Below are 25275 nucleotides of genomic sequence, written 5' to 3' on the forward strand. Positions count from 1 at the left end.
CTTTGTTACCATAGTAAAGACCTTCCCTATCCTCAGGTTTCATTCAAGCATGCAGTAAACATTCCACATCAACTACCGCATGCAGCTTCCTCCACCTTATCCTTCACCATGCAGGGCCAAGTGGAGGAGCAAAAAGCATGGACTTGTGTTAAAAAACACAGATATTGGATAGTAGTGGCCATGGAATTTCAACTTCAGTGGCAGCGAGAAGTATTTTCTTCTAAGAAGTCAATGGCACCTACTGCATAGTTCTTGAATGTTGACACAGTATTTGAATGCCTATTATTGGATGTGAATAATAGCCTTAAAAAAATGACAATGAAATAAATTGACTTTTGAGAAAATATTTTTGGTCAAATAAGATTAAAAAAGCAACCCAAAAAACAACTCCAGACTGTCTATTCCTGAATCCATACTTTCTTTTGAAGTGGTGAATGTCAGAAATAGACATGGTTCACAGTTCACAGAATCACAGAATGACCCAGGTTGGAAGGGACCTCAAAGATCATGTAGTTCCAACTCCACACCAAACATACATATTTACTAAATCAAGTTGCCCAGGACCCCATCCAACCTGGCCTTGAACACCTCCAAGGATGGGGCATCCACACCTCCCTGGGCAGCCTGTTCCAGGGCCTAACCACTCTCCTAGTAAAGAACTTCCCCCTGACATCCAACCTAAATCTTCCCTCCTTTAACTTGGATCCATTTCCCCTCGTCCTGCTATTGTCAGCCCTTTTGAAGAGTTTACTCCCCTCCTGGGTGTAGGTTCCCTTTAGGTATTGAAAGGCTGCAATGAGGATGAGTTTCTAGGATTTACTGAGTATGTGTTCTAGGACTTATCTATATACACATAGTTAGTGGATGAGAAGCAGGACATGAGCCAGCAGTGTGCGCTTACAGCCCAGAAGGCCTACTCTGTTCTGGGCTGCATTAAAAAAGGGGTGTCCAACAGTGATTGTCCCCCTCTACTCAGTTCTTGTGAGGCCCCAGAACAGGAAGGATGTGGAGTTCTTACAGCAGGTCCAGAGAGCTACCAAGATGATCAGAGGGCCGGAGCACCTATTCCATGAGGAAAGGTTGAAGGAACTGGGATTGTTAGCTTGGAGAAGACCCTGAGGAGGCCACACTGTGGACTTCCAGTGCTTGAAGGGAGCGTATATACAGGAGGGGCATGGCTGTTAATGAGAATAGTGATAGGACAAGGGGGAATGATCTTAAACTGAGACTGGGGAGGTTTAGGATAGATCTCAGGAGGAAGTTTTTCACACAGAGGGTGATGACGCACTGGAACAGGTTACCCAAGGAGGTTGTGGATGCCCCATCCCTGGTGGCATTCAAGGCCAGGCTAGATGTGGCTCTTGGCAGCCTGGTCTGGTGGTTGGTGATCCTGGACATAGCATCAGAGTTGAAACTCAGTGATCATTGTGGTCCTTTTCAATCCTGACCATTCTATGATTCTATGATTCTTAGTCTAAAGACTAACAAGTAGCATGACTGTACTTTTAAAAATTCTCACATAAAAATAAGAAAAAAAATAAAATATTATGTGCTTTGTGAACCAAGAATCCTCTCCTTTAAATTTATTTATTTATTTGTTTATTTACCATTGGATAAGAAGAGGTTACAAAACTCAACCCAAAATGTACACAGATTCTGTACTAAGGGAAAAAAAAAAAACAACACAAAAACAAAAAAAACAACGAAAAGCAAAACAAAACAAAACAAAACAAAAAAAAAAGAGGAAGAAGAAAAAAAAAAGACAACATTTCTGCTTTATTGCTATCTTGGCAATATTTCCTGCTGGCCATGGTTCATGAGTGGATTGGCAGGTCCTGCAGCAGAACACTCCCAGTGTTCTATTATTGGTTTTTACTGCAAAGAAGAGCAAGCTAGAAGTCTTTTCTGTCAAAAACACTAAAACCCTCCTAGAAGTCTTTTCTGTCAAAAACACTAAATGGTTGTTTCAACTTTAACTTGCAACTTTCAAAGACCTCTGGAAACAGAGATTCGTAACATATGTGTGAATCAAGTAAACAATTCAAAAACTAAAAGCACTCAGATTATTGTATACTAGTTAGTTACAAATTTTCTAAATGTTGCATGGAAACATCATAAACTAGTTTCAGGTTGGAAATACCAATCTGTACTGAGTTAAGTATTTTAATAAGTGGCCTGAAGCTATACTTTATTTTCCTTCAAGTATATGAGTTCATGGATGATTATACTTATCCAGAACCTCAATACTTGAGCTCATATCTAATTTGGAAACAGAAGAAGACATCCAAAGCAAAAAGGGACCTTCTATGGGTTAACTCTGAATTTTTCTTCTCTGTTTTCTCTGGGTACTAACACGAGCCAAATGCACTTATGCAGAATCACAAAATAAAACAAAACAAAATAAAATAAATAAAGAGCTTTGTCATATTAATTGAACTACAGTGTTCAAATGGAGCACATAAGACATATGTTCTAAATATGTATTTCATAAAATCATCCGTTCTGAAACATCTAAGAGTATGTTCATGAATTTCCAATTTTTCACAATTGGAAAATAACAGGTGATAAGTATGACATTACATGAAAAAGCCTCTAAGATGCACTGGCAAAGGTAAAATACCTCAAATGTAAATGATCGTTTGAAAGCAAAAATTTAGAATCTTCATGTAATTATTGTCGATGTTTGACTCTGTAAAGTTTTGCAGCTAAAAATATGTAAAGAAATACATAATAGAGAACTGGTTACAGAATAAAGATTAATTAAAAGCTTACTATGAAAGGAATACTGTTATTTTCTCAAGGTCTTTTTTTTTTTTTCCTTTTTTTTTTTTTTTTTTTCCTAATTATCTGACAATTTACTACATGATATTCTTCATTCTACCTACCTTCTCATTAAAGTTACGAATGACAACCTTGTAATTTAGATTTATATCCAGACCGGTCTTATAAACCCCTCCTCATCCTTTTTCTAAGGATCAGAAAGATTAAATAATTTGCAGCTATATTTCTTAGCAACCTTCTTCTCCAATTTCTCTTTTAGTACAGTTATATTGCCTTTGTTTTCAGTGTCGCATTTGTTATTCCCTTATTAATAACTTTAAAAACATAGAAAGTAAGTTCACTGCTACTATTTTACTGAAGTTACAGAACTCTATGACTATGACTCATTCAATTATATTAAGTTGCATATTAGACACAAGGCTTTAAAATAATGAGTGTGGCAAAGAAACATACAGATGTGTTTTATTAATTTGTTTATCTTCTGGTAAATGTTAAAAGTATCACTGTCTAAAATTACATTTATTTGCAGATGTGATGTATAAAGGAAAACAAGCATCACAGGATGTTTTCTATGATTACAAATTATGAAAATTTTAACCATTATAATTTCTGTAAGAATTTATATTCCAATGTTTGATACTTGGTTGAAAGCAAATGGTTGATGTCAACTACAGCATTATGTTGTTTATAATATTTGTTTTACTTTTTGTTTTACCTTTTATTTTAATATATATATTTTTTAGGTTACACAACAGGTTTCCTTTGGCAGCCTTGGAAAAATGTAATTTACAAGGTTACAAAGATACAGCTCTAATTCCCAAGCATGCATCTGTTGTATATATAGTTATAAGAAAAATGAATATGAGTAATCTACAGTTCTTAACCTTCCATTCTGTACACTTAGCAGAAGTGTTTTCAGTGAAGGTTGTGCGTCAGAAGAATAAAGATTCCATTGAGAAGTAAAATGAGGCCTTAATTTCCTACACTGCCAATTGTAAATGAATTGTCATCGTGCTGCAGAGGTTAGATAAGTGATACTGTGCACAACAGTGTTCATATGCTGGTGCATGAAAGTTATTTTAAAAAGGGATTCCTTGAAAAGGCCACTAAAACCAGTATCACTTACTGACTGCAAGAGGGAGGATGCTCAGCATTTACAAAGGGTGAATCATTCATTCTCCTTCCCTCCTTAAAGGCACAACTGAGAAGATCTAATGGCTCAGTAGTGCTTTTGTAAAACAGTTCAGCTCAGTAACTCTAAAGAACCCTCTTGCTTTGAGCTAGATTTTTATTTATTTATTTTAAGTTGGTTGGTCAAATTAGCTATCTGAACTGACTCATTCAGTCAGATGAGTACTAATAGAAGGGAAGTGGAGCCCAGCCCAGCCTGGTGACAGGAGAGGAATCTAGTTGAAACTGATATATGTATCTTCTGTGATCAATATCTGACTGCAACTGGGGTGAGACTTTTATGGAAAAAAATCCAGAACTACAAAACCAAGTATATTTATAATTGGTATATTAAAAAAAAAAACATATATTAAAAATACGGTGGTAGTGGAGAGAAAATACATATGTGAGGGTACAGACTATTCTGAATAAAACCAAAGTTGCTGATAGTTTTCTTTAGGCAGTACAGCAACACAAAAACTCTTAAGTATAAAGCCAATCACTATTGTTTTAAATTGAATTTTTGCGTTAATAAAGTAGAAAACTACCAACACATTTCAGTATCACTCTGTCCTCTCCTCCAAAAAAGCCAGGCAAAAATATCCGCTGTCTTATACTCATCTATTAAAAAAGAGAAGACTAAAGAAAGTAATATACAGATGAAACTTGATCTGAAAAAAGTATTAGCATTGGCCCTAACTTGCTACTGTGCAAAACAAAGTGAACATAAATCATTATCGGCACTATGATTTAGTATTTTAAAATCAATCAAGAGCACCTAAGTCACAACTAGGTCACAGTCCAGCTGGGCTTGATTTAGAATTTGAGTAAAATACAGTCTCTTTTGATTACAGTAAAGCCAATAGTCAACTTGAAAACAACTGATCTCATGTTTCGGGTCCTTCTTCAGTGTTATAATTTGAAAAGGACATGAGTAGAAGAGAAAAAAATATATATGAACAGCTACTTAAACAGTTTGTTTTTATGTTATTGTTTTATTCCTTTTCATTTTCTTCAATCAGTTCTGTTTATTCATTTTGTGAACTAACCTTGACTACACATTTCATAAGTGTTCTGGTGAAGAAAGCACTTTGATTTCTTTTACTAACTGCATTCACTTTTTATAATACTGGATTATAAGATATTACAACTTTTTTTAAAACATAAATGAGGACAAGTCTTTAGAATACTAGTTACTTGAAATGTTTTAAGATTTAGGGCAGAACACATAGACATTCAAAAGTCCTTTCTAATATATAGCTTCCAAATACTGGAAGAAAGAAGCAATAATGAAACTGTTGCTATTTTTCCTTTTTCTGATTTTTTTTTTTTTTAAAGTTTATTTAAGTCTTTATTTTTTAAAGTTTCTTTCATAGTTTCTTTCATTGTCATTTTTACTAAAAAAAAAGAAGAAAAGAAAATAATATGATTCTATAATATTATACACGAGCTGTTCATAACTGAAACAGTCAAGAAATAGTAAAACAGCCAACAATAAAAAAGCCCACCTAATAGTACAGTGCTTTAAAGACAAAGGATCAAAGATCAAGATCAAGAAGGACCTGTAGATCCCTGACTATAAAACATACTCTTGTTTGTGCTTAGATTACAGATTTTAAGGGAAACAAACATTTATATGACATACGGTGAAAATGGCACTTTTACTTGATAAAAGGAAAATAACATATACTGAGTCTATTTAATATCTTCAGATTTTGTTTCACATATGAATACAGCTCAAATACTGCAGGTAACACAGAAAACCCATTGGAGGTTCAGCACTGTCCAACAGGAGCAACAGAGCTTCCAAAACCAAAGCAACATTAACTTACTAGTTGATATATAATAACCAACAGAGTTTTGAGACATTTTTTTCACAGCCTACAGCTTCTACACAACCTACAGCAAGGCACAAAGCTCTATCGATTTCCCTATGCAGATCACAGTGAAGATTTATCAGGAATGAAGTATATTAGATGCTGCGTGGATGACGGTGAGTCATTTATATTTCTCAGTCTGTTCTCAGAGTTTTATATTCTGTACCATATGGCCACAATCTTCATAAATGAGGTTTCAGAGAAGTCATCTGATGGCAGAATGGAAACAGCTTTGCTAAGAAGCAGAGTTGTTAATCAATAGGTGGAAGATCTGAAAGTGGTGATTCCATGGAAAGAAAATCCCATATAATCCCAGATTCAGGTCTAAGCACTTATTAGGGTAGCAAGAAAATAAACAGATATATTTATAAAGCTGCTTCTTTCTCATTTTGGACTATTAACCAACCACTTTCTGCCCAGCAGAATGCACTTTATTTTCCCAGCATTTCTAGTATTCAAGACACTTTTCCATTTACTCTGTCATCTACCTTGGGCTGTGCTTTCAGCAATTGTTCACATGTCTCTAACATTATATCTTGACTGTGAATTCTTCTCTTCCTATTTTATTTTATTTTTTTATCCAAAATTTGTGCATCTCAAGTTTTCTTCACACGCTCCTAAATTATCTAGTTTTAATGAAAAAATAGTCCATCTTTTTTCAAAAACCACAGAAAAAAAGTATTTTTTATAGCTTTCCATCTGACTTAAGACATGCAGATTTTTTTTTATTTTTATTTTTTCTTTTTTTTAGAAATACAGGTTTTTCATTGTACTGTAAATAAAGGAAAATAGACAGCTCTGGGCAGTTATGAGGACTGGGAGTTGGACCCTGGAGTCTTGAATGGCCCTTTGCTATTTGAACATACGTGGTGGGCATGGGAAGGAAGGAAGAGTGAGGGAACAATTATCCCCACATCTCTTTCTAGGAGCAAAGATATGCAGAGAATTGTGGTAATCTCAGAGGAAAGGTGAAAAATACCCCTGCCCTAGGCAGGAACGTTGGAAGTAGATGATCTTTAAGGTCTTTTCTAACTCAAACAATCATATCATTCTATGAAAAGCATGCAGACAAGGTTCGCTGGACTCCCCGTATGTTTCCTCTTTGGTTGATGTGAAAGTAGCCTCAAATCACAGTTCAAAGTTAGCCTTCCAGAATGATCAGTGAAGATCATCTTTAAGTTATTCTTTTTGTCTTAAAAATCTCCAAAATTTTCAGAAAGTTCACAGAATCACAGAATCACAGAATTACCCGGGTTGGAAGGGACCTCAAGGATCATGCAGTTCCAACCCCCCTGCCTAGCAGGGCCACCAAACATACACATTTACTAGATCAGGTTGCCCAGGGCCCTGTCCAACCTGGTCTTGAACACCTCCAAGGATGGGGCATCCACAACCTCACTGGGCAGCCTGTTCCAGGACCTAACCACCCTTCTAGTAAAGAACTTTCCCCTAACATCCAACCTAAATCTTCCCTCCTTCAACTTAAAACCATTTCCCCTAGTCCTGCTATTATCAGCCCTTTTGAAGAGTTTACTCCCCTCCTGGGAGTAAGTTCCCTTCAGGTACTGAAAGGCTGCAATGAGGTCACCCCGCAACCTTCTCTTCTCCAGGCTGAACAAACCCAACTCCCTCAGCCTGTCCTCATAGGGGAGGTGCTCCAGCCCCCTGATCATCTTCCCGTCCCTCCTCTGGACCCTTTCCAAAATCTCCATATCTTTTTTGTACTGAGGGCTCCACACCTGGACACAGTACTCCAGATGGGGTCTCACAAGAGCAGAGTAGAGAGGGACGATCACCTCCCTATCCCTGCTGACCACCCCTCTCCTGATGGAGCCCAGGATCCCATTTGCTTTCTGGGCTGCCAGAGCGCACTGCTGGCTCATGTTAAGTTTCTCATCTATCAGGACCCCTAGGTCTTTTTCAGCTGAGCTGCTCTCAAGGACAACTCCTCCTCAAAGTACATAAAATTAACCTTTAAAAAACTACAAATTCTGACTGTAAAACAAAACAAAACAAACCAACCAACCAAACAAAACTTTTTATGACCACACTTTGCTTTGGTACTTAATATAGTTTAAGGGTAACTAACATCTTTCCTGGATTATGAAAAAAGGACTGTGCCTGCTGTCATCTTGGTGTGTTCACACTGGACATTTTTTCAGCAAAAGGTCTGAACTCTGAGTTACCTTTCAAGAAGGTAACCATGGACCTAGTAGACTCTACCCTTCCAGAAAGACACTAGAGAAAGATCACTGCATTGAATATGCTGAAAATCCATGCCCATAAAATACATGAAGAATGTTTTCTCTTAGCCATGCAGCTATTATCTTTATTATGGCTGAATACATGGACTGCCATTACTAATGACTTCTTTTGTTCATTACCAATTTTATAAGTTTAAATATTTCGGTGAAAGGATCTTACCCGTGCCTTCTGCTCCATCTCCATCATTAATCTTTCATGTTGCTCTGCTATTGCCAGCGTTGCAGAATGAACTTTTTGATATATCATTTCTCCTTCTCGTGTCTGAAAGGTGAACAGCCCTTCTCCTGTGTCACACATCCTGTAATAAGAACAGAAGGAAAAGATAAGTACTGTTTAATTTCTATCTATTATAAGAAGTGCACACCTTGTGATAGAAAATGCCAACTTTTATAGTTAATCTCTGGGATTCTAAATATCTGCAGTTATTTTTACCACTGAAGAGAGACATATAACAAGATACATATGCAGAACTCTATGAACATAACCTCTAAATTCAGTTTTAATCATTCTCTGAACAGTATAAAAGAAGTTTTATCACAGAATAATACTTGAGGTAATACAGTCAGATGTTTATGGCATTGTTTCAAATGTCTGCAGGGTAAGTAGGACCTGAATTTTATTCTTTTAACCAATTGATGCAAGAAGCACAAACCTCATCATGACATTGAAAAGCTGACTTTGACTTTTTAACATAACACTGTTCTTTTGGATGATCTCTACAATGAAGCTGCATGGAAAGCCAGCATTAAAAGGGTTAAAATACGGTTGCCTGAGTATGTTTTTGTGAGGCGGCATTTAAAGCTAAGATAATAACAAGAGACATTTGGTCTATTTGACAATAGGAACAGTAATTCTGTTGCATAAGAAGATTAAATAACAAAATAAATAATTAAATCAATCAACTGTCTTCTTTTGAGAGAGCAACTGCTGTTATCCTTATCTGTGTTATCCTTGTGGTGTTGTTAAGAGGAACAGAAATGTTATATATGGTAAATGCAGTAACAGGAGTTTGGGAAACAGAAAAAGTGAATAGACATCAATGATTATTGAGTTACTTTGCAGACTTGTGCTGTGTTAAACAGTGGTGCAATTTGACATACTTATATTAGCAGTTCCATTACATTATCTGTGGCTGATTTTTGCACCTTTTATCTAATTCTTGCAATTTTAGAAATGGAACAAAATAAAACTCTTTCTGTAAAGATTTCCGAATTACTTCTGACAGAAAATTGTTCATTTGAGTCACTGATGCATAGCATCCTTCAACAGTAGAAATGTTTCCATTTGCCCTAAAAAAACAGGTTTTTAAATTTCTTTTTGTTTGCTTAATTATTTTTCATGATATCTAACTTTTCTAATATCCCAGCAACTTCAGTATGTCCCAAGAAATCTCAGAGCATAGAGAACTAGCAAGCATTTTACAAAAATGTGTACTGATAAGCTGAATATTAAAATACTGTAAGTAGCAATATCGTTAAAGTTTGCACCCCAGAATCTAGATCATTCTTCAGAGATTAGATTTTCAAAATACTGTCCAATCAAACCAACATATATATATATTATATTATTTTTATATATACACATATATATTACATATACATATTATACATATATACATATATATATTATTTGAATTAAATAATCATTAAATACTTCTACTGCTATTTTACATGTAGAAACACAATTAGAAAACAGCTTTCTGAAACAGAATTCTTTTTGTCAGTTCTCTCTTTAAAAGATGAAAACAAAGCTATTTTTATTTTAAAACACATCTCTTTAATTCTTAAAATTTCTAAACAATTCAGAACTGAGAAGTTCATTCTGATTTCAGAACTGAACAGTGAAAATAAAACCTTATTAACATCTTATTAACATAATTCATCTTTGCCTGTACACTGGAGGAGGCATGCTTTTGTGACTGCTATAAAGAATGCGTGGCTGTGAGAGAGTGTGCTGGGCATAACATAAAGTATTGGGTACAGAAACAGATAAAATAGAAGTGCTTCTGGAAAATACCTGGTGAACATACTTAGTAATGATCAATTGAGATGCTAAAAAGAAAGCCATAGCCTTAGGAATAGGTGATTCATGATATGACAAACATCCATAGATCTGAAATAGTAACAGTCTCCTGCCATCCAGAGAGGTAAGGAAAATACAATTCTGTTTGCAGAGAGGAATTATTTGTCCAGCATTGCTGTGATTGGCTAATTAATAGACAAAAGGAAAACAAAACAAAACAAATCCAGTGTAGATTGAGATCCCTGTTACAACCAGTTAAGATACTTTGTATCCTTACACACAATTCTCTAAAATGCTTATGGTAGAAATAAAATGTCTCAAGAGTTTTGAGACATTATGGCAACAGTCTTTTAGATCCCTCAGAGCATCATATAGCTGGGTACTCTGCTTTTGTGTAAAGAGATCTTAATAAAACTCAAACAGCATGAAATGGAAAGTCTGGAGAAAAAAAAATAAAATGACAGGGTTTCAGAAACTGAAGCAGAATACAGACTCTCTATTGGTTTCAGAGGATGAAAAATCCTACAGGGATAAAAACAAGGAGGTAAGGCAATGGAGCATGATTAAGATTCAGGAATTAAGCTATTTATTTTGGCCAAGCAAAACATAATCATTCCCAGTGTCAATTTGACCACAACTTTTATGGTCAGTGTGCTACTGAGGCAAAAGGAGCTGCCCAGCACTGCACCACGGGGCCTGGCAGCAGGAGGTTATCTCAGCAGATGTGTCATGTCAGTGGCAGAAAATTTCGGACAGCAGCCTCCCAACCTCTTGATTTTAGGTTTTCCTACTAACAGCATACAGCATATAAGCAGAGGCTCCAGACTGGAGGTGGAGGAAATTATGCTAAAGTGATGATAAAACCTAACTTGCTTTTACATTTAACATGACTGAAAGGCACCAGAAGTGAAGCTACATCAGTACCTGGTAAGCCTGAGCTCTATTAAAGGAAAAACAGAAGAAACAGAATAAAACTATTTATCTATCTGAACTTGTTATTTGCAATCAGCTGCCCAAAGAGGTGAATCCCTATGCTACAGTGAAGTTTTCCCTTTCTACTCCTCAGTTATTTACTGTGATTAGACCCCAGTTAGGACACCAGGAAAGGTATGCTTCATGTTTTGTTTCAGTCCTTCGAAGAATGTCTGAAACACATGAGACACAAACACAAAGTGCTTTAGAAGAACTTCTGGAATTAGAAAAAGAATGATGAACATGAGAACAGGGAAAGGGGATCATGATGAAAATAGAAGGCAGCTTTATTTTCATGGTCAAGCAGACAAGAGAAAACAAGATGAGCTGAAATATACTTCTGCACTTGTTCTATTTACAGCAAAACACAGTCAGTAGAGCAAAACCATTATTTTATCTACAGACTCTTATAGAAGTCACAGAGCTGCCCATTTCAAATGACAGTTGCAGGTTTTACCTTGCTAATGTGTTAAGGTAAACCTGAACAAACTGTGGGTAAATTAATTTATATTTGTTCAAACTGCATATGGTTATTCTTGTCCCTACACTTTCTGGTTAGTGAGAACAATATTTTAAATTCAATCAAATTACTGTTGCTTGCAAACTGCCCTCAAAAACTTCAAGAATCTCTGTTTCCTACAAACCTTTTGAAATGAAGAATGACCCTTCCTGAAACAGAGACAAAAACTTGTCATAATTACTTCTTTTTATATTTCCCCAAAAATGTTTTCTTCATTTTTTTAGTCCCTTATACATAAAAACTCTTTGTAATAATTTTATTTCAGTTTAGTAACATATTTATAACTTTGATATTTTCCAAGATAACTTATAAGAAATGACAGAATGAAGGTGTGGACCTCTTATTTTTCTGCTAATGCCATGGGCTTGCCCTGCAGTTCTACCAGCATTGTATGACCTTCACTGTCAGAAAAAATCACCAATTTTGTATACCTTAATTTTTTATGAAGCTTATCAGCCTGTAGATTCTTGAAAAATGCCGATGTTAGCTTCTCTATTTCTGTGTATCCCATCTTTAAAACAAGGATATCATTAAACAACTCTTTAGGATATTTAAGGATTCAACAAATTAAAATGTATGAAGCGCTTTGAACAAAAAAGAAAAAAACGTACATTTTCCTGTTTTATTACAGAGTGATATAAATGGATAGATAATGAAACAAGCAGGTAAACAATGTCTGAAGATTAACTTAACATTTTTAGTTCTTAAAATACTGCTTCAGCTTTTCATAGCTGTCATTGATAGCAGATCTGGCTCAAGATGCAGGAATGGGAATAAAGTAACTGCTAAGGTTGGGGTTTAGGACAAATTGGATTCAGAGATTCACTATAAAAGTTCTTGTTTTTTACCCAATGAAAGGACTTACTTTCAAGCAAAAGAAAATTTCCCCCTGTTTTTGCCAGATTTTCTTAACATTTCTGAAATCCACACAATGGTTTCCCATTGCCTCTACTCGCTACAGTAATTCTGTTTTTTAGAACAAAATTAATGTAGTAAAATCAACACAGTAAACCCACAGAATGCTCTCAAAAAGGGAGGATTTGTTGAATGGACCACCATTTACTTACATATGGTATTGTTTCTCAAACTGAAGTTCATATTCTCATGTTATGGTTGAAATATTTAAGTTTAATAAACAATATAATATTCCTGAGATGCTCAGGAACAAAGTTTTCTGGGTCTTTTCCTTAAAACAGAGAATAAATAACACTAACTATAAAGGTTTTAGTTACAATTTACCTAAATCTATTTTCTAGTGTTTTTGAGTGACTTCTTTTTATCCTCAAATAGCATTGTAGAAATCAGGGCTGATATGCAAATTCATTACTCAGCAGTATGTAAAACTGCAGAAAAAATAACTAAAAAAATGTAAATATCCTCAAATAGATACTGTACAGATGTAATAAATAGCTTTTATTATTATTAACTAATTACGTTGATAATTATAGCTCTTAATAACTAATATATCATAAATAACTAGTACCCATTTTTGGCATTTATAGTTTTTTTATGTAAAAATACTTCAATTTTTGAATGAGAATAGACTGTGATTAGGTACTGCTCAGGAATCAGAGCAGTAAAAGCCAGCAATATCAAACAGGGTCTAATTAGTGTTGCATAGCCCATACTCAGTGTGTGTAAGACATTTCCTTTAAAAAGCAAAGCTATTCAGTGCGACTGTTCAAGGCACAGATAAGAAGTTAGCATACTTCCTGTATGCAAAGAATGTGTCAGTTGCCATGCATGGAACCAGACATGCTACTGTCAAAGGAATAGAAATAAATTAAGAACGGCCTTTTCTTATAGCCTTGAAGCTATGGGTTTTGTTCTGGAAAGAGCCAAACAGGATGCAGTATTTAACTGAACTGAGGCACTTATTTCTTGTGTTGCTACAGCTTTGATTTTTTAAGGAGTGGTATAAACTAGCAATTTTGCCTTCAATTTAACCAGATTATCAGAGAAGATACACAAACACTGTCTCCCTTGTGGGTATCTCACTTTTATTCTCCCCTTGTTTGTTGTTATCTCAACTAGAGCTAAGCCATTTTGACAGAAATTCTGTTTGTTCTTTGTGTGCAAGGACGTTATACACAGCACATACCAAACAAAGACTTGCAAACCAGTATAGCTCAGGGGAAATGAATACAAAGCTCCCTCAAGGTTCTAAAAGCTTTGTAAATTCCAGCTTTCAACACATGCTAGCTTACTTTCTCCCAAAGTTGCTCCTTCATGAGAAAATAATAATTAAAAAACAAAACAAAACAAAACAAACAAACAAAAAAAACGAACAAAGAAAGCAAATGAGCTCTTTCTGACAGGGGCACATTTAGACAAAAAGCTCTATTAATAAGTAGAAATAGTTATCACAACAATGGTAAAATAAATTATGTAGATTTTTATAAAACTGTGATGTGAACTTAAATGTTGAAGGGATAGAAAACCAGAAGAAGAAGCAAGAAAATTTTACGAAGAATTCAACTTACAATAATGCGGGCAAAAAAGTGACACATTTGGTGAGTAAGTCAGTAAGAAAAATGATAACTACATAAATAGATTATGTGTGGGATCCAGGAAAGGTCTATAAGTGAAGCAGAGAGAAGGCAATTAATAGGAAATATACAGAAAGTGCAACTTATTCAGACATGGTTAGGAATCCCTAAAAATGGGATAAGATCAGTGAAAGTAGGGAAACATTATGTGAAATATCTGTGAAAAGCAAATGAAGACCACCAACACAAAGCACAGCAGTGATAAAAAGGGCAAAAAACAACAAGCAGAATCTCAAAATCTGCTGAGCCTGGCCTGTTGATCACATTCTATATGAATAATGAGTTAGACTGCCTTGCATTGCTGTCAGCATTTCAGAGTTTCATCAGAGTGTCGAACAGGAATATCCTGGCAATTTTATGACCTGAGAAGCAAATAATGAAAATTATTTGATATATGAGGGCATCTGCCTCATATATCTAGACATCCTTTAAGATGATATTTACAGGAAAGAATATGAAACAAGAAAAAAGTAATTACGCATGATAATAATTGCTGGCTACAGACATTTGTTCCACTGTAGCATTTATCGTCATGTTGTACTTCAGCCAAGACGGATAACTTTCCACTGTTCCTGCACATGCTTATAAGGTAGGACAATTTAAAATCTTAAACTAGCACTCTTTCGTGTGGAATCTCCCTGAATCTAGCATTGGTTAATACACAGAATGTGGAATATTACCACACCATTTAGTTTAGTAACTTGATTACAAAGCTTAGTCCTGAAGATTTGTTCAAGGTCAGATCTTGTATTTCTTGAGTCATCCTCAGCAATTTCAACTAAAAGAACTAAAAGCACCTGAACAGCTTTCCTAATAAGTCCTTTTACAGAAACATTTTGCAATTCTGAGAAGACAGAGTGAAAGGGAGTGATGATTTTCTCTAAGACAGCTGGCATTCCATCATTCAGAGGAACCCAGCCATCCTCGAATATTTCCTACAGGATCACAATACTTTCCAAGTGATGGCTTTTAAAGAGATTACCTGCAGCCAAGGTAACAAAATATGTACATGCTAAAATAACTTCTTCCCTAATCCAAATAATCACTTAAGGGGCATAACACAATACAGACTTTTTTTTTCCTCGTGAAAACATATTTTTATTTGTTCTGCCAGAGGAGAGATATTTCAGTACAGTACTAGAGGTAATTATGTCTCTAGGGACACTTTTTCTTCTCATTGCCCGCTCTGTCTCTACAATTGGTGTCTCCATGCTGCCCTCCATGATAGTACATTTAGACAAGTGGGGCATATATCACACTGTTAAAGCTTCAGGGAAACTATCCCATTCCTCCATTTCAGACCCTGACCACTTACTGCTTAATGAAGGTAAAAAGAGGAGGTTGCATTTTTCTCTGGACTATATAGGCAATTGTTCAATAGCACTGTAATTCTCTAATTCATTCCCATCAAGTTATTCCTATCCATGACAAGACACAGTGTCAAGAATTTTCATTTTCTTTCCAAAGTCTGGATTTGATAAAAAGCAGGATTCTGTTTTGGACTTGTTTCAGAACATCTTTATTTGGGTAGCTAAGAAACTTCTCCATCTATTCCCATTAAAATGTTTTCATATATTTTAATTAGCTTGGTATATCAGAATAAATGTGAACTAATGCTGAAGAGTTAAAAATAGCAATTCATTTCCAATGCTAGTTACAGTATAAAAAACAGAAAGGCAGACTTTCTGTTGAAGTCATGCAAGAGAGGCAGAATGTGGAAACTGACATAAAATTATAAAATATATGCATACATGATAGATGTAACATGCAGAAGCTGTTTCCTCAACCATAGATATTAAGACTTAGTCAGTAAGAGATATTCTAGAGACTAATATGCTGAATCACAAATATGAACTTTAACATAACTACAGTTTATATTTTTTTCCCTTTCTAGGCATGTTTCACAAAACATGTTGCAGACAATTTGAAGGGAAAGATGGAACTAAATTGTTTATGTTTTATCAGCTGCAACCTTGTGTCAGTGCTTGATTCACACTGCACTGTTTAATAAATCAGTCTAGACAATTAATAAATATGTATATGCAGAAAACTCATGGAGTTTACTGGCCCATTAATACTTCCTTTTCTAAAAATTATTATTATTTTTAAATAGTATATATAACTCAAAAGGAAAGGGAGGATAACAAAATCAAATGTTGACAAGTTCCTAAATACACAAGATATTTGCATTTTAACCATTTAAGTAAGAGAGCAGACATGAAAATAATGTTAGATAATTAGTTATGTTAGTTTGTAAAGCTCGGGCTTCAGCTATTATTCTACCTGTCACTTATGAATGAAAGGGATATAGTTCCCAAGTCCTGGAACCTGGAATCATATTCAAATACAGTTATTTGTTACAGGATATCTGCAATCCTATTATTCCCCAGTGGTCATCTTGTAATGGTATTATTCAGTTCTCTTCACTGCCTTTAGCAGCACAACACGAGTGAAACAGCATTTATCTACAATAATAACACTGATTTTGCCAAATACAGAAATCATAGAGAGAAAACCCAAATAAAGTCATTACTGTTTAAAACAAATAAGAACATAATAGTACTAGAACCCTGTGGCAGTGCATCAGTACTTGCTACAATAGAGGCAATAAAATTTAGTGGCCCAGGATCTTTATTTTCTTCTTTTTCCCTTCTAAATCCCTAAAGCCAAATCTTTATGTTTGGGACTGTTTCCATCTAGAGTCTTGATGATGGAAACCTTTTTAGGTGTGACTTGCTAGTTTCCAAACTGTTTCTATGGCACAGAATGTGCCAGTGTGGGGTAAGTCCAAACTCATTTAATTGTTTCACAGGAGTTTTGTAAGACGAATGCATCTACCAATTTACAGATGTTAGCAAAGTAACAGCCAAAGAACTAATTCTCATAGGTACAATAGTTTCTTTTATTTGAGGAACTTGGGGAGCTATGATATTGAACACTCTTGTTCATGAGCCAAAAATATATGGAATAACTGATTATGTTCAATTTAAAAGTTCAGCCAAAAAGAATCAATAAGTATCACTTTGCACCTGCACATACCAATAAATATGATGTTAAATATTTAACATGAGAACATGTTCAAAATGGTCTACAGAAGAATTTGTCATATAATACCTCTAAATATTAAATGCTTTTGGAAACACTTTGTAACAACCATGATGTAGACAGATCCTGTGTTTGGGTCCCTACTTGGCTCTTTATATTGACAGAAAGGATAGGACACAGATATTTCCCATACTTTCATAAAAGTACAAGAATACATCCACGTAAGAAGAGTAAAGAAAATTTCTGGAGGGCTGAACAATAACGAATTAATAAGATTTTTGGTGGTTGAATAATATTAAGACAAAAGAGGTAAAAAATATTAATGAACTAATACAGAGCTATGTTTAGAAACACAGATCCTGAAGAAAAGCAGGGAAGAAAGCAAATTAGTTATAGTTAATGTAGTTAATTACAATGTTTACTCAAAGCACAAGTTATTTAATTAGTAGAAAATTAATGCTGCTTTCAAAAGTGAGGCACACAAACCGCAGCAAGAACAATGTGGGAGTTGGCAACTTCTTCCAGGTGATAGGTCAAGAGGTAACAGCCTTAGGTTGCACCAGAGGAATTTCAGGTTGGAAAAATGTAATGAAGAAAAATGTCTTCTCTTAACAAGTGGTTATGCCTTGGAACAGGCTGCCCAGGGAGATGGTGGAGTCTCTGTAGGTGTTCAAGCAAAGGGTAGATGTGGCACTGAGGGACACTGGTTAGTGGGCACGGCAGGGACAGGTTGGCTAGATTGACAGTGGTATTTTCCAATTTTAATGATTCTGTGATTCTGTGACACAGGGAACACACTCAGCATACTATGCTGTTTATTCTTTAAGAGAAAACACTGCAGAACATTTCAAGTGGGTGCCCCTTTGGCCCTTTATAACACACTATACTTAATGGATTTGGCCACTTAAAGCATTGATAAGCGCTAAAATTTTCAATATACTAGGATTTTACTGTGACAGGGCCTTAAGCACTGTTATTTTCTTTCAATGTCACTCTGCTTGCAAGATATGAGAGCTATGGCTTTGACCACTTTGGCCACAGAGGAATTTTCAGAAAGTCATATGCAAATATGGGCATGAAGAGTTACCTAGAGACACTCACCATGCTATGTACATCCACTAATGAGTAATTAACATATGCTAATGATATCCAAGGACTCAACAATCACAAAACTGGCAGGTTGTCACGTCCACTTTGGGAATAGCCTGCCACAGCAGCAATCCCTGGGACAGATGATAGCACCAGGGATGAGACATGGGACAGGGATTTGCTAAAAAAGTAGTACAGCTAGAAATCCTAGCTAAGATCACATTCCTGGCCTTAACATTAGCTAGACATGCACACAGAAACAAGCAGTGAAATAAGTTCCTTGCAGTAAGCCGTATACTCAGTAGTAACATCAAAAAGTAATTGTGTGAAAACCATGGCCCCCACCACAAGTATAAAAGCATTCAGTGAACCTCTACCAATCTCCTATATGTGGTATTCCCTCTCACTTTCTTTAACTTTCTTTCTTTTACATAAACCAGGAGGAAGTGAAGTAGGCAGCTTTTACAACTTCTCACAGATGCAAACAGTAGCAATTATGTTTTGGATCAAATCTTCCATTTGCCTGGCAACTCTGAGACCAGCTTTGACTATGTATATGGTAATATCCTTCTGCTGTTGTTTCCAGCTGTGGGAAAATACTCTGCTAGGATCTGTCTTAAGCCTGCTTCCTAAAACCAATTGCAGTGAGTCTTCAGGTAAGTAGCAGCTTGATAAGAACTTGAGAATGCTCAAAATATTTTAGTAAAATTTTCTTACATTAAAAAAGAAACTCCTTTCAATTACTCAAGTAAATGGGGAGGAAAAAGTACTACTGAGCAAAAGAAGTGCAAAACACAACAAACAAACAAACAAAAACAAAACAAAACAAAGCAGAGTGGCCTGCAAAATGAAAACATCACAGGGAACCACAAAGATCAAAAGATGCAGAAAAAAAGAGAGGAACTCATACAAAAAAATTAAAAAGTACTAGAAAGCAGGAGTTATAGTTTGCAATTACATACTTAGAGAGACTGCACGTGTTTTTAAAGAATTACCTTATTTCCAAAACTCCTTTGTGTGGAATGGCTCTCCATTTTTTGATGTTTCGTTAAACAAATATTTCAACCTCTGACGAATAGCAAACAGTTTCATTAATTCATCTTAGCTGAATATACACTATGTTTCCTATGTGAAACTAGTGATACTGTATTAGATAATATATTCTGTGCTAGTTTTAGTGATTATTTTGCTTAAAATAAAATGGTGTAATGTTGTACAAAGAGTATGAATGACAAGAACTGGCCTTTTTTAGCATGTGCCATCTTGTATTCTCTGGAAATATTTTTTCATATTGGCCATCTGTATTGCATGAGATGCTACTAATTGACAAGAGATGCTCTTTGACAAGACCATCAGCAGAAGGAAAACACAAAGAATTCAAAACAAATTTGGAACAGTAGAATCTAAAAGCATGAAATCCATCTTCTTTAATGTATAAGCTTTTAAAGTTCAGTGTACTTGTTGTCTTCCCAGCAAACGTGGGGCACTGTTAGGAAGCAATTGAAAAGAGCAATCTGTCTTTGCTCCAAAAAAAAAAACAAAACAAAAAAACCCCAAAAAAACCCCGAAAACAAAATCCCACCAAATAACCACTAACAAGATACTTTCACATTGAGCTTACTTGTCAAGGTTCAATATTTCATTATTTAGGCTCCTATTGTTCTACACTGATTTAGCAATATTTTTATAAGGAATTTATAGCATCAACAGAACTGCTCTGTATGCTGTACTGCATCAATTACTTCTGTTCATGATTTGGTATGCCAGGTTTAAAAAAATCCATGAACAATAGACACAAGGCCTACTGCTTCATTAAACATTTATATATATATAGCTATCCAAAAAGGTAACACCATGGGTGGCAGAATACAAAGAGTACAAGACCCTTATATGAAAAATCAAGTATAATGGGCACTCCTGCTTTCATATGTGACCAGTTCTTCCTAAGAAATTTATGTATAATAGATTGAACAAGTTTGGGGTCATGTAAAATCCATATTGAGTATCCCAGACAACATCCAAGTTTTTTGAAGTATTTCCCCATTTTCTCACACTGGAACATTCATATTATAGACATCCTTTATATCACAGAGTATTATTCTCAGAAAAATGCTAATATACATTTCTATTTCTGTGTATTACTATTTTTGCTCTAATTTCTCTGATGGCCCTTTTTACCAGCTATTTGACACTACTTTCACATGCACTGAACACTTTTTTTCTTGGCTGCCCTCCATTTCATCTGCACTTCTAAGGCTGAGAGCTAATCATGCTCATTTTCCTTTCTTCTTATTTTCTCTTGGAAAGAGAAATCAGTGCAACATGGCTTAAGCAAGCCTAACATAAAAGACAAACTACCTGTGAAATAAATAATTTGAGATGGTCAGCATCTGCCAATGACAAGCACTTACCCCAGCCAAAATCTTTTTGCTACTTTGTCTCAGATCTTCCACAGTTTTTGAATAGATGTAATTCCTAAAACTCTAAACATATTCCAAAAGCTGTTATAGTGCTTCATAATAAAAAAATAAAAAAATAAAATCTACCCTTACTCAAAAAATCCCTCCCTGTTTCTTTCTTTACCAGCTCAGTATGTCACGAGCACATTCTCATCCTCTAATTCCATACAGTTAGCTCATTCTGTTCTCCCACACAAAACCTTCCTTCTGATTTTCATCAATCTCTGGAATTTCTACTAGTTTTAGCAAGCTGGTCCACTTGCTGTCCAATTTGTGTACTAAACACCTTTGGCACACTCATGCCATGGTTCACTGCTGGTTTGGATCACTGCTCTCGCCCTTTATTCTCTGTTTTTTTTTATTTTCTGGTGGCAGTGTCAGTTCTCTGAGATAAGTAAGTCACCAGAAAGATAGATCATCTGACCTGTTTTCATTAAATAAAGGTTAGGCACTCTCAATCATCACCTGAAAGAACATCAGGACTTTCTACTGAATCATCATCTAAACTGCCCTTCAGTTCCTTCTCTGACAGTGAATGATAGTTAAGGTCAGAGGATTTCGGTTTCTTTTTACTTATTTATTTATTTATTTTGGATTTTAAATGCTGCATATTATCAAAGGCAGTTTTATTTACTTTATAAGTCAACTTCCATGATTTTTCAGGTACAATAGCACACAATCAAGGTATAATATAATATAATATAATATAACATAATATAACATAATATAATATAATATAATATAATATAATATAATATAATATAATATAATATAATATAATATAATATAATATAATATAGTATAGTATAGTATAGTATAATAATAAAGGTCTCTTTTGCTATTCCCAAGACATTATTGTTTTCAAAAGTGCATCAGGTATCAGTTAAAGTATACTGATGGAGGAAGATTTTCCAAGTTGGACAGAAAATTAATATACATAAAAGCATATATCTTTAAAATGTAATAATATGCCTTGTTGCACTGATTCAAGCAAGCCATTCGAGAGCAATGTTATATTTGACTTTTCAGACACTGACAGGATAATCAAGCAGATGAAGCAGTTCGGTGAGTTATAGCACTGCACTGAATTTTCTTCCAAAAAGTCAGAAAGATCAAACGATGTCTGGAAATGCTGAGATTGAGGAATTCCATTACATTCTGCCTTTCCTTTCCCCTCTCTAATAAGACAGAAGCTTTTTAAAGAACGCGTGACAAGTGACTACTCATAGTGGAAATAAATCACACACCATCATGCTATTACTCAGAGCACAGAATTATTAATAGCGCAATAATAGCAATAACTTACAGTGATAGTGAAGAAGTACTATTAGGAGGGACACAGTAGCTAATAGCATTTCTACTAACAGGGGCTAAGGGACAAACTTTCCTTTGGTACCTTATTTATAAGAGGAAGATTAAAGGAGCCCTTGGGACCAGTCAAGCCCACCTCAAGAATAGCCTTGCTTTTCTAGAATGCTACTGAGCAGACATTGTGTGTTAAGTGCTCTCCATCTCCCATATGTGACAGTATTTTGAGTGTTCTTTAGTTAATTTAAATTAGAAGGAGAGGGCACTTAGATGCAGTGAAAGATGGGAGGGGGGCAGAATGTATGATAATTCTGGGAGAGCTGTGACATGGTTTTCAATTATCAGCTCCTTTTTCTCCTTAGCATACTTCCTTGTGAAAACATTAACTGAATTTAGCACATGCACTTGTACTCCACCAGAGCGTACCAGAACTATCTTAAAAATAAATTACCCACAAAACTTCAATTTGATAATTCATCCAGGCCTTCCTATTTACATATGTACAGCCATTTGTCAGAGTGTTTACAATGGGGAAGAATGCACATTACATTATTTTATAAGATGCATAAATCTCTAAAAATATTTATTCTTCTGTTTGAATTTGTCTTGGTAGAAAATGCTCACAAAATGTAACTTGGATTTTATTAAGAGTTCAGCTGCTGAGAAGTGACGAAAAGCCTGTATCAGGTTTTGAGCACATTTTAAAGGCTTTAACCAATCCTAAGTGTTCTCTGCTTTGTATGAACATATAACTTTTAAAAATTCTGAACAAAAAAACCCCACAAAAACAAACAATAAATTAAAGCTGATTCCTCATCAATTTACTTTTTATGTTACCATCTTGTGGTTTTTTGTTTTTTGTTTTTTGTTTTGTTTGTTTGTTTGTTTGTTTTTACCTGTAGCCTCAAACAGTGGAGAAGACTTTGTTTTCCTAGTTGATTATTACTGACATAATTAATGGAATTAATCATTAATTAATGAAATTAATGGAAATACAGAAACAATGAAACTGATCATTATTTTAATGAGTATTGATTGATGTTTTAAATGAGACGACATAAAGCAATAGAAAATAACTAGTTAGTCACCTCCTCAAATACATATTACAAGACAGTTCTTAAGTGCAGAGATCACACACATGTGCAAATGTACATATGCAATATGAATGCATATAAAGCTCTGTTGATAGCAGCATTCAACTCAGTGAAAAACCAGATATCAATGACTGATGAAATGAGTAAACACGGAAATTTCTCCTGTCACAAGCTTTCTGCATCCAGAACAAAGAGGCACTGTTGCACTTCCGTGAAAAACAGCTAGAGCCAAAGCCACTCCAATAATTTCTTTTCAAAGCAAAGAAGCCAGTGGGCACCCTGCAGAAATGCTACAACATAGTAAAGGTAAATAGTAAGATGCCAATACGTGTTTCATCAGTTAACATATTATTTGTGAGAACAACTAATTAACATCACCAGAAATTACTGGGAGAACCAGGCACACTAGCAAACCTTCCCAGACCATCTTCTAAAACTGATTTCTCAGCTCATGTGTAGAAGTCCTGCTACGCAAATCTTGATTCTTGCATCATTAAAAACCAAGACTGAGGATGAAATAAAAAATTCTAGTGCAGTTTTCCATTTGACACACAAAATACAATCATTCAGACATCCAAATGACCCTTAAAACAAATCTACGTGCCAGCTGAAGCCTAGGAACTGCAGTTCCTGACAACAGATGAAGCCTACAACTGTTTAAAAACATACCCCTCTATGGTTTTGCAGTGCTCTGTGTGTGCAAGCAAGCAGGTTCCTACATATTCATGAACAAGGCTCTTCTGTTGTGCAAATCTTGCTCTTTGCATACTGATTACTTCCTTCTATGTTTGTACAGCATACAGCACAGAGAGGACATTTCAAATCTCCTCAGTCATGGTTCTACATTCACAGTCTTTGGAGAAAAGGGTTTACTTGTGCTTAGTATTTGTTCTAGCTAGATGGTCTCTGTTCAATTGTGGCATTCCAAGTTTCCCTGTGTTAAGTACTGAACACTCTCCTGCTGTCTATATAGATAATTAGGTGTCTTGTTTCAGCATTTTTAATCAGCTCATGCAAATTGAAGAGAAATGCAACACTGTTTAAGAGCTGAAATAGAATTCTGTTTCTTACTGTAAATGGCATCTGTATGAAAATAAAGTGTTAAGAAATGTGTTAGCATTTTGTAGAGATGTGTGATTGAGTTTTGCTGTTTTTGTTTTTTTTAAACTGGTGACACTCTTAAAAATATTAGTTTATGTTTCAAATTTGTGATGTATCAGTCCTACCATATTTTGAGGTAGAAGATTAAAGGTTCTTACAATTTCTGCAAAGAAAAAGACATGGTGCTGGGGCATCTATAGTTGTTCAGAACTGCCATATGAGATTAATTTTAGCCCACTGTGGAATTCAAAGGTTAAAATGTGGAGCAGAAATAATAATTGAGTCCTAATATAACTAAGAATGTATGAATTATTGTGTCTGTTTCTTTCTGCTCATACATTGCACAGCAATAACCTCATTAGTCATATTCAGCATCAGAAATATTAATGCAAGAATACATGCCTGCAGCCAAGCAATATGTGTGAAAAAATGACAACTGGAAAATGGTAAATACATAGGTTGCTTCAAAAGTAACGCTTCCTATTTATTTCCATGGACACTACAACAGATAGAAAGAGCACGAAAACATTATTTGATAAAGCAAATACTCAGCTATGAAACACTATTTTTCAACACAGTCAACACCATAAGCATGAACAAGAGCCTGCATGCCGCACTTGTAGAAATCTGCACCAGAGGTGGTGACCCTCTGTCACTGACACCACTGCTGAAATTCACAACCCACTGCCTCACTGCACTCACACCCATTGTTTGGTTTCCATAAATGTTCAGAAAGTGTCAATGGGTGTCAATGGGTGCCATTTTTTTATCATGTGGAGGAATTCAATTACATGTATTTGGTTCATGACAACAAAATTTAGCTGTTTATTGGTGGGAAGATTCAACCTCTAATGCCTTACTAACAAAATCCAACACTGATGTATCTCAGTATAATAAAAAAGGAAACATCACTCTCAGAGCAGTCCTAATATCAAATTCTTTGGGCTCAAGTACAGATGTAATGTCACTAGAAAGCAAGATGAGGCATACTGTTAAAACACTTTAAAACTAGGCCTACTTTGA

The 25275-nt window shown here is 35.2% G+C and overlaps 1 protein-coding gene across 1 annotated transcript in view; it reads right to left on the minus strand.

Annotated features, from left to right (window-relative positions):
* Positions 1 to 25275, minus strand: part of DOK6 (docking protein 6) — a 249435-nt gene that overhangs the window by 76387 nt on the left and 147773 nt on the right. The window contains exon 6 of the mRNA XM_015855138.2: positions 8253 to 8391. Within this exon, the coding sequence (XP_015710624.1) occupies positions 8253 to 8391 (139 nt within the window). The remainder of the gene's footprint in view (positions 1 to 8252; positions 8392 to 25275) is intronic.

The sequence above is a fragment of the Coturnix japonica genome, chromosome 2 (assembly GCF_001577835.2).
Source record: "Coturnix japonica isolate 7356 chromosome 2, Coturnix japonica 2.1, whole genome shotgun sequence".
Taxonomy (NCBI): Eukaryota; Metazoa; Chordata; class Aves; order Galliformes; family Phasianidae; genus Coturnix; species Coturnix japonica.